General features: G+C 35.5%; 1 protein-coding gene across 4 annotated transcripts in view; it reads right to left on the reverse strand.

The window, feature by feature from the left end:
* LOC583807 (1-phosphatidylinositol 4,5-bisphosphate phosphodiesterase gamma-1) overlaps window positions 1-15,877 on the reverse strand; it is a 90,172-nt gene that overhangs the window by 27,333 nt on the left and 46,962 nt on the right. For all 4 annotated transcript variants that reach the window (XM_030975417.1, XM_030975420.1, XM_030975418.1 and 1 more), the window contains exons 6-15: window positions 14,532-14,613; window positions 8,951-9,031; window positions 6,893-6,927; window positions 6,062-6,113; window positions 5,089-5,202; window positions 4,232-4,347; window positions 3,819-3,904; window positions 2,386-2,506; window positions 1,193-1,278; window positions 855-992 (exon numbers count right to left, since the gene is read on the reverse strand). In XM_030975417.1, coding sequence (XP_030831277.1) covers window positions 855-992; window positions 1,193-1,278; window positions 2,386-2,506; window positions 3,819-3,904; window positions 4,232-4,347; window positions 5,089-5,202; window positions 6,062-6,113; window positions 6,893-6,927; window positions 8,951-9,031; window positions 14,532-14,613 — 911 coding nt within the window. The remainder of the gene's footprint in view (window positions 1-854; window positions 993-1,192; window positions 1,279-2,385; window positions 2,507-3,818; window positions 3,905-4,231; window positions 4,348-5,088; window positions 5,203-6,061; window positions 6,114-6,892; window positions 6,928-8,950; window positions 9,032-14,531; window positions 14,614-15,877) is intronic.

Consider the following 15,877-nt stretch of genomic DNA (forward strand, 5'->3'; position numbering starts at 1 on the left):
AACAATTTTTATTACAAAACTTCTTGAAGAAGGAATAAAGGAAAATGACATCCTTTCAAGCTGGTCAGTTCTTTTATCAGACGGGCTTTCTAAACTCAACATGATTCAATTATTACAATGATTGTGGGTTTGAATTAATTCTAGGAATCAATCATGAAACAGAGTTGATCACTAGATAACATCAAGGAATCAATCATGGAACAGAGTTGATCACTAGATCACATCAAGGAATCAATCATGAAACAGAGTTGATCACTAGATCACATCAAGGAATCAATCATGAAACAGAGTTGATCACTAGATCACATCAAGGAATCAATCATGAACAGAGTTGATCACTAGATCACATCAAGGAATCAATCATGACGGAACAGAGTTGATCACTAGATCACATCAAGGAATCAGTCATGAACAGAGTTGATCACTAGATCACATCAAGGAATCAATCACGAAAACAGAGTTGATCACTAGATCACATCAAGGAATCAATCACGAAAACAGAGTTGATCACTAGATCACAGCAAGGAATCAATCATGAAACAGAGTTGATCACTAGATCACATCAAGGAATCAATCATGAAACTGAGTTAATCACTAGATCACATCAAGGAATCAATTATGAACAGAGTTGATCACTAGATCACATCAAGGAATCAATCATGAAACAGAGTTGATCACTAGATCACATCAAGGAATCAATCATGAACAGAGTTGATCACTAGATCACATCAAGGAATCAATCATGGAACAGAGTTGATCACTAGATCACATCAAGGAATCAATCATGGACATTATCTCTGCAGGACCAGGAAAAAAAAAGAGAGAATGAGAATGAAACCAATCTATGTCCTTACTGTCTTCTGTGGGAACTGTGAATGTCTCGTTTCCATTATCAGGAAGCTTCTTGTGTTTCAAGATGATCTTCCTCTTGAGCTTGCTGACAGCAGGAAGGCTGGCTGCATCCCTGTCAATGGGCTGTGTGAGTAAGGTGTCTGTAGCAAGTAGGAAAAAAAGCGACGCATTTATTGATAGATGGGACTGTACGGTCAATTCACAGATGTTAATTGTGTTATCAATCGGTTAGTTACAGAAATTTTGATAAAAGTACAATCTGGCAACTACACAACAACAAAGGCAAAGACTTAAGAAAGCAACAAAATATAAATATAAATGTGGTTGGGGGGAAACTCACCACCAAAGACTTCTTGGAAGAGGCAGGCCATGTTTCTCTGCTGTAGTAGTGAGCAATGATTCTCAATGGATAAGATAATGGGAAAGCTGGGGGAAAAAAAAAGGGTAATAATATTACTATTCCATTAAATGACCATTATTATTAATCAATTTACAAGCATTTATCAACAAAATGAAAATGTATAGTAGTATCATCATCATCCTCTATCAACACCACCACCATCACTACCACACCACCATCACCATCACCACCATCATCATCATCACCACCATCACCATCATCACCACCATCATCATCACCACCATCGCCATCACCACCATCATCATCACCACCATCACCATCATCATCATCACCGCTAAATCACAATCACTCTACCTCCTCATCACCATCAGCACTGCCATCACCACCACCACCATCACCATCACCATCACCACAACCATCATCATCATCATCATCATCGCCTACATCACCATCACACCACCACCACCACCACCACCACCACCACCACCACCACCACCACCACCACCACCACCACCACCACCACCACCACCACCACCACCACCACCACCACCACCACCACCACCACCACCACCACCACCACCACCACCACCACCACCACCACCACCACCACCACCACCACCACCACCACCACCACCACCACCACCACCACCACCACCACCACCACCACCACCACCACCACCACCACCACCACCACCACCACCACCACCACCACCACCACCACCACCACCACCACCACCACCACCACCACCACCACCACCACCACCACCACCACCACCACCACCACCACCACCACCACCACCACCACCACCACCACCACCACCACCACCACCACCACCACCACCACCACCACCACCACCACCACCACCACCACCACCACCACCACCACCACAACCATCATCATCACCACCATCACACCACCACCACCACCACCACCACCACCACCACCACCATCACCACAACCGTCATCATCATCATCATCATCGTCTACACCACCATCACACCACCACCACCACCACCACCACCACCACCACCACCACCACCACCACAACCATCATCATCATCATCACTCTACCACCTCATCACCATCACCACTGCCATCATCACCTACGATGTGATGTCACATCACCACTGTCATCATCAACAACGTTACCATAAACTTATGAAAGCCTTACTCTGTGGTGATCCAAGCATGTTCTTTGATTGTCTTGAGTACATCATAGAACCTGATCTTGGTGGTCAAGGTGTGACCATGGTAGATGATTGGTAGACCGTCTGGTCCATCCCAACAGTCCACTGCAAACACAATGATAAACAAACGTAAGGAATGACAGTATTTAAAAATAAACTTGAGTTCTGTTTTTTTTTAAATGAATTCTAACAGAATCAAATGAAACTTACACTGAATGTTCAAGATTACAAATAAATGTCATTTGCCAAACAATTTTGGTAGAAAATGTATACTGGCTGAGTAATGAGCAAAAAAATAGATAAGAAAATCAAGGTTAGTAGCCCAGACACAAGTGCCAGACACCATTTGTGTAGGCCCATATACATCTTTCGGTGTACAGTGCTTGTTACTTTACCAAGACTGAGCCAAATTTATTGTGATTTTGATGACTCCAGAACCTTGCAGTACACACCAATACTTATATGCTAAATGATCAACTTTTTCTGATCCATTCCACACCTTTTCTTTCACAATGCAATCACATTACCAGAACTCAACTTTATCTTTAACCAGTTGAGTAAATGATGCGATGCAACTCTCCAAGACAGTACATATTATAAAGCAAACTTTCATCTATCTTCAACATTACTCTTTGACAATCCTGTTGCACTTTCAATTTCTCAGCTAATGACAGACATCATCTACAGCCCCTTTTACATCATTAATATGTTATGGCATATATACAGATTTAACTGTCAAACAAGGCATGTTGTCATATTCTGTGCTTGCAAAAATAGCAAGATACTCTCCATTTCTCTATAGTTTTTACCTCCTTTTGTAATTTGTATTCCCTGCCAATCTTTCATGCCGCAACATTCACAACAGCAGGGTTTTTTTTGTTCTTATTCTATTGGGTAACAATAATCACACTACATAATAGTCTTTATTGAAGGCTACTTCATGGCCTAAATTTAGAGACATTACAACACACTGAGAAGAAAAAAATTCATATAGTGGCCCTCAGAGGCAAAGCCTTGAGGGGCACATGGCCCAAGCCCAGTGATGCCAACCTCTTGACACAAAAAACAGACCGAGTATCCTAAAAAATCAGACTTTGGAGAGAAAACTCAGATTTTCATGAAAACTCGACACTACCGATTTCGTGGTTTTTTATGGGTATAAAAAAAATATATTAAAAAAACAAATAATAATAATAATAATAATAATATTCTTAAAAAATAAATGGACAAAAAAAATGAAAAAAAAAAATTAGTTTTGTTTTTGTTTGTTGAAAAATCGTACTTTAAGAGGTGATATTGTATTATCGTATTCCACTCTTATTATCATACTAAATACGATTAAATCGTACTAGTTGTAGAGGCAAGCCCCTTTCTATTTCCCCCTTGTTACTTTGACTGCACATGGTGTTTGACTTACATTCTAGACATCTGCATCCCATTCTGAGGCACCTTGCATAGGCTTCCACTGATGATTCACTGGATACCTGGTCTCCAGTCAAATACCTGAATATTCAAATATTATAATTTCTTTTTTCGTTATATTTCATTCTCCATTAAAATAATATATATATAAATACAAATAAATCATACACAAAATTTGAAAATGAAAAGGGGAACTACTTAAATAAAAAAAATAAAAATATTATTATTATTATGTATTCACTGAGCTCTGTGTTTTAAGATTCCGAAATGTGAAACATATAACACGTTACGTCATCACAAAAAAGTGCAGAGGTCTGAAGGGTAAGTGATCTGGGAGACATTCAATTTTTGGAAATTGATGAAGCCTTATTTACTCCACTACTTCCATTTTGGGGATAAAGTACTTACGTATTGTGAGACGATGCGATCCAATAGTCACAGAGAGGTCTCTCCATGTCATCTGTTATGTTGTCATAGAAACGATTCCAAATCTCATTGTCCTTGGAGTAAAGGTAATCTACAAACTATTAAGAGAGAGAGATAGAGAAGAGAATCAATAAGAAACATAATTTGAATTGATAAATAACCTTGCAACTACAGTCAAACCTGCTTTAGTGACCACCTGTTTACAAAGGCCACATTTGTTGTTTCCCTTGAAAATGGTTTCTCATTGAATCAGGTACTAAAGGAACCTGTCTACAAAGGCAACTTTTTGTGTTTCCCTCGGGTGGTCGCTACAAACAGGTTTACTGTATCATCATGTCCCCAATCCCGAATCCCCACAAAACCCAAGGCAAGTGCATGCTAAGATTTTAGGATTTTTAGTCTTATCAGTCAAGTAACCAAAGTGCTCTTGAAGATCACACTTAACAGAATAAAAGATCAAATTGACAAAGAATATGATAAGGAAGAGTTTGGTTTCAGACCTCAAAGTGGTACAAGGTATGCCATATTCTGTATAAGAATGACATACCTTTGACCTGTGACCTTTGACCTAGTTATTCCGCAATCTAATCAAATTATCTTCCTATGCCGATACATACTATCATCAAGTTTGAAGTTTGTTTCTAAAGTAGTTCTTAAGATAGCGTGATAACGAGAAAGCTGGATGGATGGACAGACAACCTGAAAACATAATGCCTCCTGCATCACCTTTGGTGGGCGGAGGCATAAAAATCACACTTGAGAAAAGATATAGAATACATACATCATATTCTACTTGGAGTGGGCTTGAAAAAAGTGACAAGTATTAAACAAAAGCTTACCTCTTGCACCGTGAAAGAGAGGTCACTATCGCTTTCCATTGCAGCTTTGCCAGAATCAGCAAAATACTTCCGGATGTACTGTTTTACTTCATGTGGATTGTTGGCTACTGGGTCCTGCAAAGCGATTCATTAGAACAACATTTCCAGGAATGAAAATCAGACTTGAATAAAAACAATATAACTTTTGTTAAGAAATGAATAAAGAAATTTCATTGACTTCTTTTAATCTTCTTCCTTTTCTATAAAAAGAAAGTGTTCATTACATGTCAACAAAAATGAGATAATTTTATTTATCTTTAAAACTATCCATTTTTTTATTCATTGGTTTATTTCATTTATTCATTTGTTCCATTATTCATTTATTTATTATCCATCATTGTTTGATTTATAAGCTGTCAGGGTAATATAAAGATCATACTGTATTGTATTTAAATTATTATTGCTTGTTTTTCACTGTATACATGGATCTGCCCCAGAGTACAATATTAATCTGTTGATGCCTTATAATCCTCCCATACGCTTAAGATCATCCGATTCTCAATTGCTTGTTGTTCCGAAAACTAAGAAATCATGGGGGGATCGGTCATTTGCACACGCTGGACCTCACCTATGGAATCAATTGCCACAACATATTTGTTATATTTCAAGTGTAGACTGCTTTAAACATGCCCTCAAAACTCATTTGTTCAAAGTGGCTTTCCAGTAGATTTAGATTTACTTTACTTTTGTTGTTCATTTCTGAGTGTATTTTTGTGTACTTATAGTTTTTCTTCTCCATGCGCCTCGAACACATTATTCATGTGGAGTTGGCACATTATTATTATACACAAATATGAAATAATTTATGGTGGACAGGAAATATTGCTCTGTTCTTCTTGTCCCTACATTCTCTCTTATACCCCTTTTTTTTCCAAAAATTGAAAGGGCAAATAAATAGTTATTTTGTGTTCAAGTTTCACTTATCAACACCTACCTTCTGTTCTTGTGCTAAAAACCTGATGTAGTCATTGAGAGTGACTCTATTCCTGTACAAAGAAAATAAACAAGAAATTGACATCTTACAGAGAGGTTTTCAACAAAGACACTAACTGTAGATAAAGCTTCTACTTTTAAAATGAATAAAAATCAAACTTTTCAAATTATTGCAACATAGGATGTCCATAGACACCTGTATTTGCTTTACAGCAGTTTAATGCACAGCAGGTATTAGTTTTTCAAACAGCAATAGTCATGTTTCTACGATTTTGAAATAAAGGGGGCCCCTGTAAAGCATGACAGCCAGTAAATAGAAGGTGCTGCAAAACATTATCCCTTAATTCGTATCTATAGGAATGGCAAAATAATCTATATATCTGCCACTACAGTATTGTACAATGTGGTACTATGTTACATTGGAGCTCAAGGGCATAGGTATCATATAGTTTTCTCGAGTTTATTCAGTTTTCATTCACCATACACATAAAATGTTATTACACGTAATTGCTACATATTGGCAGTTATAACTCTTATTTACGGTAATTGTATGTACTTTGCACTCATTCTGGTTGTATCAAACTGCAATGACATCTCAGGTTTTAAAAAATTTATTTTTGTATTCGTTTTTTTTATAGAGAATGAGAGAGAGTCATCGTAATGGTCTTTATGACTAAGTTCTATTCAATAATGATTGGGAATAAAGTACAAAACATCTGTGACCTTTGACCTCAGTGGTTAATACCATTCCTAACATACATGTATTACTCATGAAGTATACAATAACCCAGTTTGATGGTAAAGAAACATACATGTGTAGATCTGTACTTACATATCATTGTAGTATTCACGTAACCTGTCTGCTACCTAGAACAAATAACAGAGATTGAAAAAAGGTAGTAAAATCAAAGTAGGTTTTCTGATTCCACACAACAAATATAATCAACATGGCTTCATTGGCATATTACAATGGGTGGATGAAATTTACGGACTTTGATCACTTCCCCATTAACTTCTTCACATCTCTAGTTCATTAATCATTGTAAGGATTCAAGAGGCATCATAAATAAACATTCCTTTGATTCCATAATGGATCAGCACTTCAAAAATAAGTACCCTGGCAAGTTTTTCAATGCAGGATATATGCAGGATATATGTATTAAATAATCATGTAAACATATATAATTAGAATACAGTAGTCAAATGATGACTTCAAAGCAAGGCCCAGCACACACTACAGGATTTGATTTGGAAGAATTTACAACCAACAGCACTTTACATGAACATTCAAACATACCATGTATAACATTTTAATGATCAAGGATCTGATCAGTCATGTGATTAATCAAATCTAAATTTCAGGGGATTTCAAGCTGCTTTGAAGTAGGATAAGCTATAAAATCGGCACAGAATCGTAGTGAGGTCAGACTATAAGTACAATTATCTACGACTTAAAGCCGATTCAGCCTTTATTCTGACTAGAAAGCTTACAGGCACTTAAATTCTGGCCGTTAGTATTCTTATCATTAGCTTCAACCTAAATCAGCAAAACTTTGTTTGTTTACATTATCATTTAACTAATATAACTGCAATTTCTTCAAGAATCGGATCGCAGTCAGACCATTAAGTGTGTGCCAGGCTTTATAATTCACTGTATGGATACAGTTTTGTCTCAAGTGGTTTGAATGGCTGCATGATGTAGTTAATGGCCTACCTCTAAAAAGACTACAACACAAACTACACATGTCTATGTATACAACCTGCCAAATGGGTACGTCATTCTTGGGCACATAATCTTTCTTAATTATAATTGTAAAGTGTGAAATTCACTGAGGCTGATTTCATCCCATTTTACTTTTCAGGATTTATACACCAAAGACAATTTGAAGAAGTTTTTTTTTTTTTTAACCAAATTTATGTTGATGGTCCTATTACTAACATTAAAAAGAATAATTCATTTTGTGAGATGAGTTCTCAATGTCAAATTTAAAACTTTAAACAAGGGGCCCTTTTTATTTGTTTTAAATTAAAAACTAGATGGAATTTTGACTGCGCGCAGTCGAAAATGATGCCTCCGCCATAGAGCAATTTAAACAAGTTTGGAGTTTAAATCTCCAGTGGTTCTTGAGATATCATGATAACAATCTCAATGTATGGAATTTCATAAGTTGACCTCTGTGACCCTTGACCTTTGACCTACGTGCTCCAAAATCTGATCAGATCGTCTTCCTATGGTGATACATACTATCTTTAAGTTTGAAGTTTTTACATCTCCAATGGTTCTTGAGATATCATGATAACAATCTCAATGTATGGAATTTCATAAGTTGACCTCTATGACCCTTGACCTTTGACCTACGTGCTCCAAAATGTAATCAGATTGTTTTCCTATAGTGATACACACTATCACTAAGTTTGAAGTTTAAATCTCCAGTGGTTCTTGAGATATCATGATAACAATCTCAATGTATGGAATTTCATAAGTTGACCTCTGTGACCCTTGACCTTTGACATACGTGCTCCAAAGTCTAATCAGATCGTCTTCCTATGGTGATACATACTATCCTTAAGTTTGAAGTTTAAATCTCAAATGGTTCTTGAGATATCGCGCTAACAACCTCAATACAAGGAATTTCATAAGTTGACCTCTGTGACCTGTGACCCATGACCTACGTACTCCAAAATCTAATCAGATCGTCTTCCTATGGTGATAAATACTATTCCCGAGTCTTAAGTTTAAATCTTAAATGGTTCTTGAGATATTGTGATAACGGTCAAACGGGACAGACGTACGGACGGACAACCCGAAAACATGATGCCTCCGGCACCACCTTCGGTGGCGGAGGCATAAAAACCCGTTGTAAAGGGGAAAACAAATTGGATATCTCACCTCTTGTTGGAATACTAGGTTGTTGTAGAGTTGAAGGAGACCATCAAACGGTATTTCCTGCCGACCCCATCGGTCTGCCTCCTGTTGTCAGAAAAAAAAATCAAATTATTATCATCATCATTAAAATAATTAGTGTTACTTAGTTGACATTACTTGTGCTTGGGAGGGGAAAACAAACTAAATCACTATTAACAAAAAAAACATAAGTCTCTTCTCCCGGTATAACTGAATGAGCTGTGTGAAGTTCATGTTCCACTTTTCTTTTACAAAGAGTGCAGTGTGATCTTAACGCAGAGATGCCAACCTCCTGACACAAAAAAAACAGACTGAGTATCCTAAAAAAAAAATCAGATTTTCGAGATAAAAATCAGATTTTCACGAAAACTCGACACTACCAATGGTCCGTTGGCCCCGGGCCAGTAAAATTTCAGAAAAATGTTTTACTGGTAAGTACGGTCAAGTAAAATGTTTGCTCTTTCATTAAAATTTAAAGAGAAAATTTAAAAGCAAAAGTTTTTGTTGGGGTTGCCGGTGTTCACTTGTACATGTTTCTATGCGATTCCACAGTTTTTATGTTTTTTTTTTTAATTATTACTTATTTATTTTTCTATTTATTTGTTTATTTGTTTATTTATCTATTTTTTTTTTTTTAAATAAAAAAAACAAAATTGTATTTTAAGAGGTGATATCGTATTATCGTATTTCACTCTTATTACGGTACTAAATATGATTTAATCGTACTGGTTGGCATCTCTATTAACGTGCATGGAAGGTGGGCGACTCTCCTATACACAGGTACAGACCACTTTCAGCTGTAACCAATTTTGTTTTTTATATTATAAAAATTGGTACAATTTTTATGCATGGTACAAAAGCCAAGACTGGTGGCTGTTTTCTGTACACCTGTAATTCCGGGAATCCTCTGCCGCAAAGTGATTTTTTTTAATGACCTTTAAAGACACGCCTATAAAGTGTTTTTCATTGAATGAAAGAGATCTGAGGCCGAGCTTTAAATGAATGAAGGTTTTTTCTTGGCTCCAAGAAAAACAAGCAGATATTATTTTGCTCCAAGAAACTTACAGTTCTCCAGACACTGTTAGTACTTGGGCATATGAGTGGAATGGCAATTTTTTTTTTAACGCATGGTTCTGTACATAGTAGAGGGGTTTTGGTCATGATGAAAAAGACTGTTGAATACAGTGTCGTATCTAAAATAATTTCCGATAGCGGAAGGTATTTGATATTAAAACTAGTTATTGATGGAAATGAGTTTATAATAAGCAATGTTTATGCACCAACTGTGGACAAAAGAACAGAGCAAAGATTCTTTTTCGAACATTTTGTTACGCGACTACACTCAATTGAAGATATAGATACAATTCCAATTATAATGGCAGGTGACTTTAATGTACTTAAGGGTATAAATCTTGACAGACAAGCTGGGCACCCCCAGTTTTCCCAACAGGTTGTCAATGTACTTAATGAGATGCAAAGGGAACTTGATCTCATCGACATCTGGAGAATTAGACATTCTACAGCTAAAAAGTATACATGGAAACGGTTACGGCCTTTCATTCAGAGCCGCTTAGATATTTGGTTCATTTCTGAGATCTTACAAGGCTATGTATTGAAGGTCCGGGAGTAAGCTCTGACTATTCTGCTATTGTTTTAGAATTAAAAGTTCAAAACAGGAAAAAAGTGAATGCTTTTAATTGGAAATTCAATAATGATTTATGCAATGATGATTCGTTTTGCTCTAAAATGTCAGAAAACATAGATAAATGGATTAACAAAACAGTTCCATTTGAATATGTTCGCATGAGGGGGGAATTTTTAAAATATCAGATGCGTTAATTTTCGAGACAATACAGCATTGAAAAGACAAAAGCAGGAAGAATTAGACGAGTTGAATTAGAGAAAAAATTACAATATTTACAAGGTTTACTTGAAGACGGTGATGCACACATTGAAGAATATGAGCGTGTCAAGTATGAATATGAGTCTTATATGAGTCTTATATGGACAAGGTAGCCCACAAGAGTAGATCCTCGATCTTCTTGCTGCATTCTCCCACTGGATTTTGATGGTTTTAACATGCTGGTGAATTTGATAATTTCAGAAGTAGATGTGGGTCTAAGGAAGAGTGAAGTAATACCATGTTTTCCTTGCAGAAATCTACAAAATATATTAAGGTTTAAGTTGTCATAGTGCATATGAGAAGGTATCGTGGGTTCTTTGCTTTACATAAAAGAGAATTAATATGATTCCAAGTCTTCTTCATATCACCTTTTACATTTTGGACAATTTCAGAATAATACTTTCGCTTTGAGCTACGTATCACATTGGTAAGTTTGTTTTTGTAATTGGAATACTTCACTTTGTTCCTTAGACTAGAACATTTTAAATACTTACAGTACAATGTATGTTTACTTTTAATAGATTTAAGAATACCTTTAGTAATCCAAGTTTTTTTCCGTCTCTGTTTTGAAGAAGGATTTTCTAGTGGGAAACATGTATTATACAACTTTGAAATTGAATAATAAAAATATCATAGGAAAGGTTAACATCTTCTGTCTCATATACTTCACTCCAATCTTTGTCTTTGGTGTTAATCTTTAAATTGAGATATTCTCTTGTGATTAATAAACCTTCTTTTTAAAGCAATATCATCTTTATTTGAAAATTCTTTAGGTATACCAGTGTTGATACAAAAAATTGGAAAATGATCGGATATGTCTGAATAGATCAGGCCACGTTTGACATTAACTGGGATAGCATTTATGATTTAGCATTCAATTAATGTCGCTGTGCTATTCATTACACGAGTAGGCTTTGTTATTAATGGAAGTAAGTCATGTGAAATATCATGTATAAAAAGTCACTGGTTTTGTTATCAGTCATAATTGAGCAAGCCTATATTAAAGTCACCAAGAAAGTAAATTTCTTTTTTCTCACAGAGGATATCATTGAGGTATTTGTCATCTCTACTACTCTAGCATTAACAAATTTTAATATCAGTATCTGGAGCCCTGTATAAACAATTATGGACTTTCTTTTATCCTGTAAAATTTCAATAAACAAAGATTCACATATTATATCACTATCAGAGATGACCAAGATTGTAAACATCAATAAGAAACACATTTATAACTGTATTTGTTTTAAACGATGTTTCAGATATTGTGATAACGGAGAGAGACTTTAATAAAATAAGCAATTCATCAAAGTTACGCAGGAGACTTCTTGCATTAAGATGTAGTAGGGAGAGTCCTTTGTTTTGCTTTGAATATTTTGCCACAAAATTGTCAGAAAACAAATATTCCCAATTTCTGTTGTCCATACTGGACTGGATACCATCATGAGTTTCTACGTTTAGAGAGAGATTCTGATATAGTTCACTGTTTATATTTATTTGGAATGGGTGGAATTTCAAATAATGAAGTTTTTCCATATCTATATTTCGATTAAGGTTGAAAAAACTGTAGAGTGCATCCAAGAAGTCTCCATCAGTAATATAATGGTTAAAGCTGGATATAAGTAAGTGGAATAAGGAAATCATATACTACCGTAAATCTCTGTGTATAAGACGCACCTGTGTATAAGGCGCACCCCTATTTTGGGGGCAGAAAAATAATTTAAAAAATATAATAATTTTTTAAATTTTTTTAATTGTTTTGTTTTTTATTTTTTGTTTTTTGTTTGTTGTTATTTTGTTGCCGAAAACCCATATGGGAAGGACTTTCATTTAACATCGAGGTGCTGTTAAAGGTAAAGACCAGTATTGGAAATGCCCCAATTTCAAAAAATGAAATGGAAGCTCTCATTACCAATCATGTGAAAGAATATGTTTTGACTGATACATGATGATAAAAAATTTGCTGAGAAACCGCCTGCTAATTCATATATTTGGTAAATTTGTTTCTCTCATGGTCTTTGAGAGATATAGGGTAGTCCCATATACATCTTTCTGTGTATAGTGCTTGTAACTTTACGAAGAATGGGCCAAATTTCTTATCATTTTGATGATTCCAGAACCTTGCAGATGCTAGATGCTAGATGATCAACCTTTTCTGATCGATTCCACAACGTTTCTTTCACAATGCAATCGCATGACCATAACTGGTCTTTACCTTTAAAGGCGCTGATGTGTGCTTGTGAACTTGCCACAAATAATAGTAACAATGTCATTTTTGGAAGAATGTATGAGATCATTAATGTAAATTAAAAACAGTAGAGTACCTAGGATAGAACCTTGTGGTACACCATGTGTAATAGAAGAAAATTTTGAGGAATTATTATTATAAGCTACATATTGAGATCTATTAGAAAGATTACTTTCAAACAAAGATGACAGACAAATTTGAGTGTTGTTCTAGTTTCTGAGTGGCGAGTTAACACACTGATTACTGAGCCGGGAGAAATTGCCAGGCATAGCGCCGGGTGGAGGGGCATAAATCTAAATTTCAAATATTTTTGTGTGTTTTTATGTGTACCTGTGTATAAGACGCACCCCTGACTTTCAATTTTTTTCGGCGGCAAAAAAGTGCACCTTATACACGGAGATTTACGGTACTCCAAAGGACAAATGTATTCTATGTGTATGCAAATTAACAATCCATCTATTTTGTCTACTTTCGCTCGCCTCAATGATCTGTACAGTCTTCATGGTTCCACTGTGTTGAGCATTTTAAGTTGCCATTTATGCTCACGATAGAAACAATATTACGAATGTTTCAGTTGAAAATCATCCATAATCTAATACACCTAAAGTTTTGGTTCGTATTAAGAGAATTAAAAATGCAGCTTGCTACTTTTGTAATGATGATGAAAATCTTGATACCCTTTTGCTTCATGTAAAGTTATAGAACAGTTTTGGTTACGCCTAAGCAGAGCTTTTTCGGAACTCTCTCTTCTCTCAATTTTGTCAACTAAAGATATCCTTTTGGGGCTGACCAAGCTTGTCAAAGTAAGAAACTTTTTTACCATTAATTTCCTGCTTTTATTAGGGAAGCAATATATCTTTAGGTGTAAGTTTACAGAAAACATGCCCAACGTTCATCATTTTGTACATTATGTTAAATATTTTCAGACGGTTGAAAGGTTTATTGCTAAAAGATGCTACAAAATAGATAGGCACAATGAAAATGGCACTTAATTTCCAGAATTTTAGAAAATATTCCTATTTATTAAAGCAATTTAGCAGATGATAGAACGCTGACGGAAATCCTTTTTTGTTCTAGGGAGGGGGAATTTTGACGATCGTTGATGTTTTCTATTCTTTATACTATAGATCTATTTGATTTTTTCTTTGATTTATTGTTGTTACATGGATATAAATGTCTGTATATTTGTATTATGTTTATGTTGAATGTAAGAAATGTTATTGGATCAAAAAAAACTTTTTTTTTTAATTAAAAGAAGCAAGCAAAAGTAACTCTAATTTAAATCTACTTTTGAATGTTAAATTGACCATCTTTATAGTTAAATTATATCAAAATAAATGAAAACCAATAGATTTGAAGATAAACATATACATCATTGGACTAGTTTACTACCAGTTTCCTGGAAATGTTAAACTTACATTGAAGACTTCTCTGAGTTCTTTTGTGTTCATCTTTAGGTTGATCCTTGGTAGGAAAGACTTCATATCTCGCAATGAAACCCTGTCATATAAACAAACAAACAAATAAAAACAAAGTCACTATCGATTGAACATTGGAAGGAAAGACTTCATGTCTCGCAATGAAACCCTGTCATACAAACAAACAAACAAATAAAAACAAAGTCACTATCGATTGAACATTGGAAAAAAAGACTTTATGTCTTCCAAATGAAATCCTATCATACAAACAAATAAAAACAAAGTCACTATCAATAACAGTGGCAGGAAAGACTTTGTGTCTTGCAATGAAACCCTGTCATACAAACAAACAAACAAATAAAAACGAAGTCACTATCGATTGAATATTGGAAGGAAAGACTTCATGTCTTCCAAATGAAATCCTATCATACAAACAAACAAACAAACAAACAAATAAAAACAAAGTCACTATCAATTGAACATTGGAAAGAAAGACTTCATGTCTTCCAAATGAAAACCTATCATACAAACAAACAAACAAACAGATAAAAACAAAGTCACTACCAATTGATCATTAGTAGGAAAGACTTCATGTCTTCCAAATGAAATCCCATCATACAAACAAACAGATAAAAACAAAATGTCACTACCAATTGATCATTGGTAGGAAAGACTTCATGTCTTCCAAATGAAACCCTATCATACTGTTAGGGGGGAACGAGTATGGGAAAAACTGTTCACTCAAAGACCTCAAACCAAGGTTTAAGGTTGCACACAAAACTCTATGCTTATTATCAGATGAGTTTAAAGTAGTTTGTGAGCAATACTCTATAACAAACTTTCAATATCTACCAATAAGGCAATACAGAGTATAATAGTTTCTTTTTCAGGTTTACTGCTAATTACACGACCATCCACTTGATGACCTACATTTGATGAGAACCTCTCGCTTCTCATGTCATTCCCCCTGTCCACACACAACATTTTCCGTGATTAGGCATGATTAGCTATACCGTTTCGCGATAGTCATACCGTTTCGCGATAGTTTTACGATGAAATTGTTTGTGTGGACGCTCACTAACGATACGTCGTATAACGAAACTGGTCTAACGAAACGCAGGTTTGGGCATTGTTTCGAACTGAAACTCAATAACTAATCACGCCTAAACACGCCTAATCACGGAAAATGTTGTGTGTGGACAGGGGGAGTGTAACTAGTGTAACTAACTGGGCGGGGCTTAACGTGACCTCGAGCGAAAGGAGACCAGACCTCTCATTTCCGCTTCCATTTCATGACCGCAGTAGCAAACTGCGCACCTAAGGCATTTCACTGTAGAGTTTCAGGA

Source organism: Strongylocentrotus purpuratus, unplaced genomic scaffold, assembly GCF_000002235.5.
Source record: "Strongylocentrotus purpuratus isolate Spur 01 unplaced genomic scaffold, Spur_5.0 spur5_scaffold_8, whole genome shotgun sequence".
Classification (NCBI taxonomy): domain Eukaryota; kingdom Metazoa; phylum Echinodermata; class Echinoidea; order Camarodonta; family Strongylocentrotidae; genus Strongylocentrotus; species Strongylocentrotus purpuratus.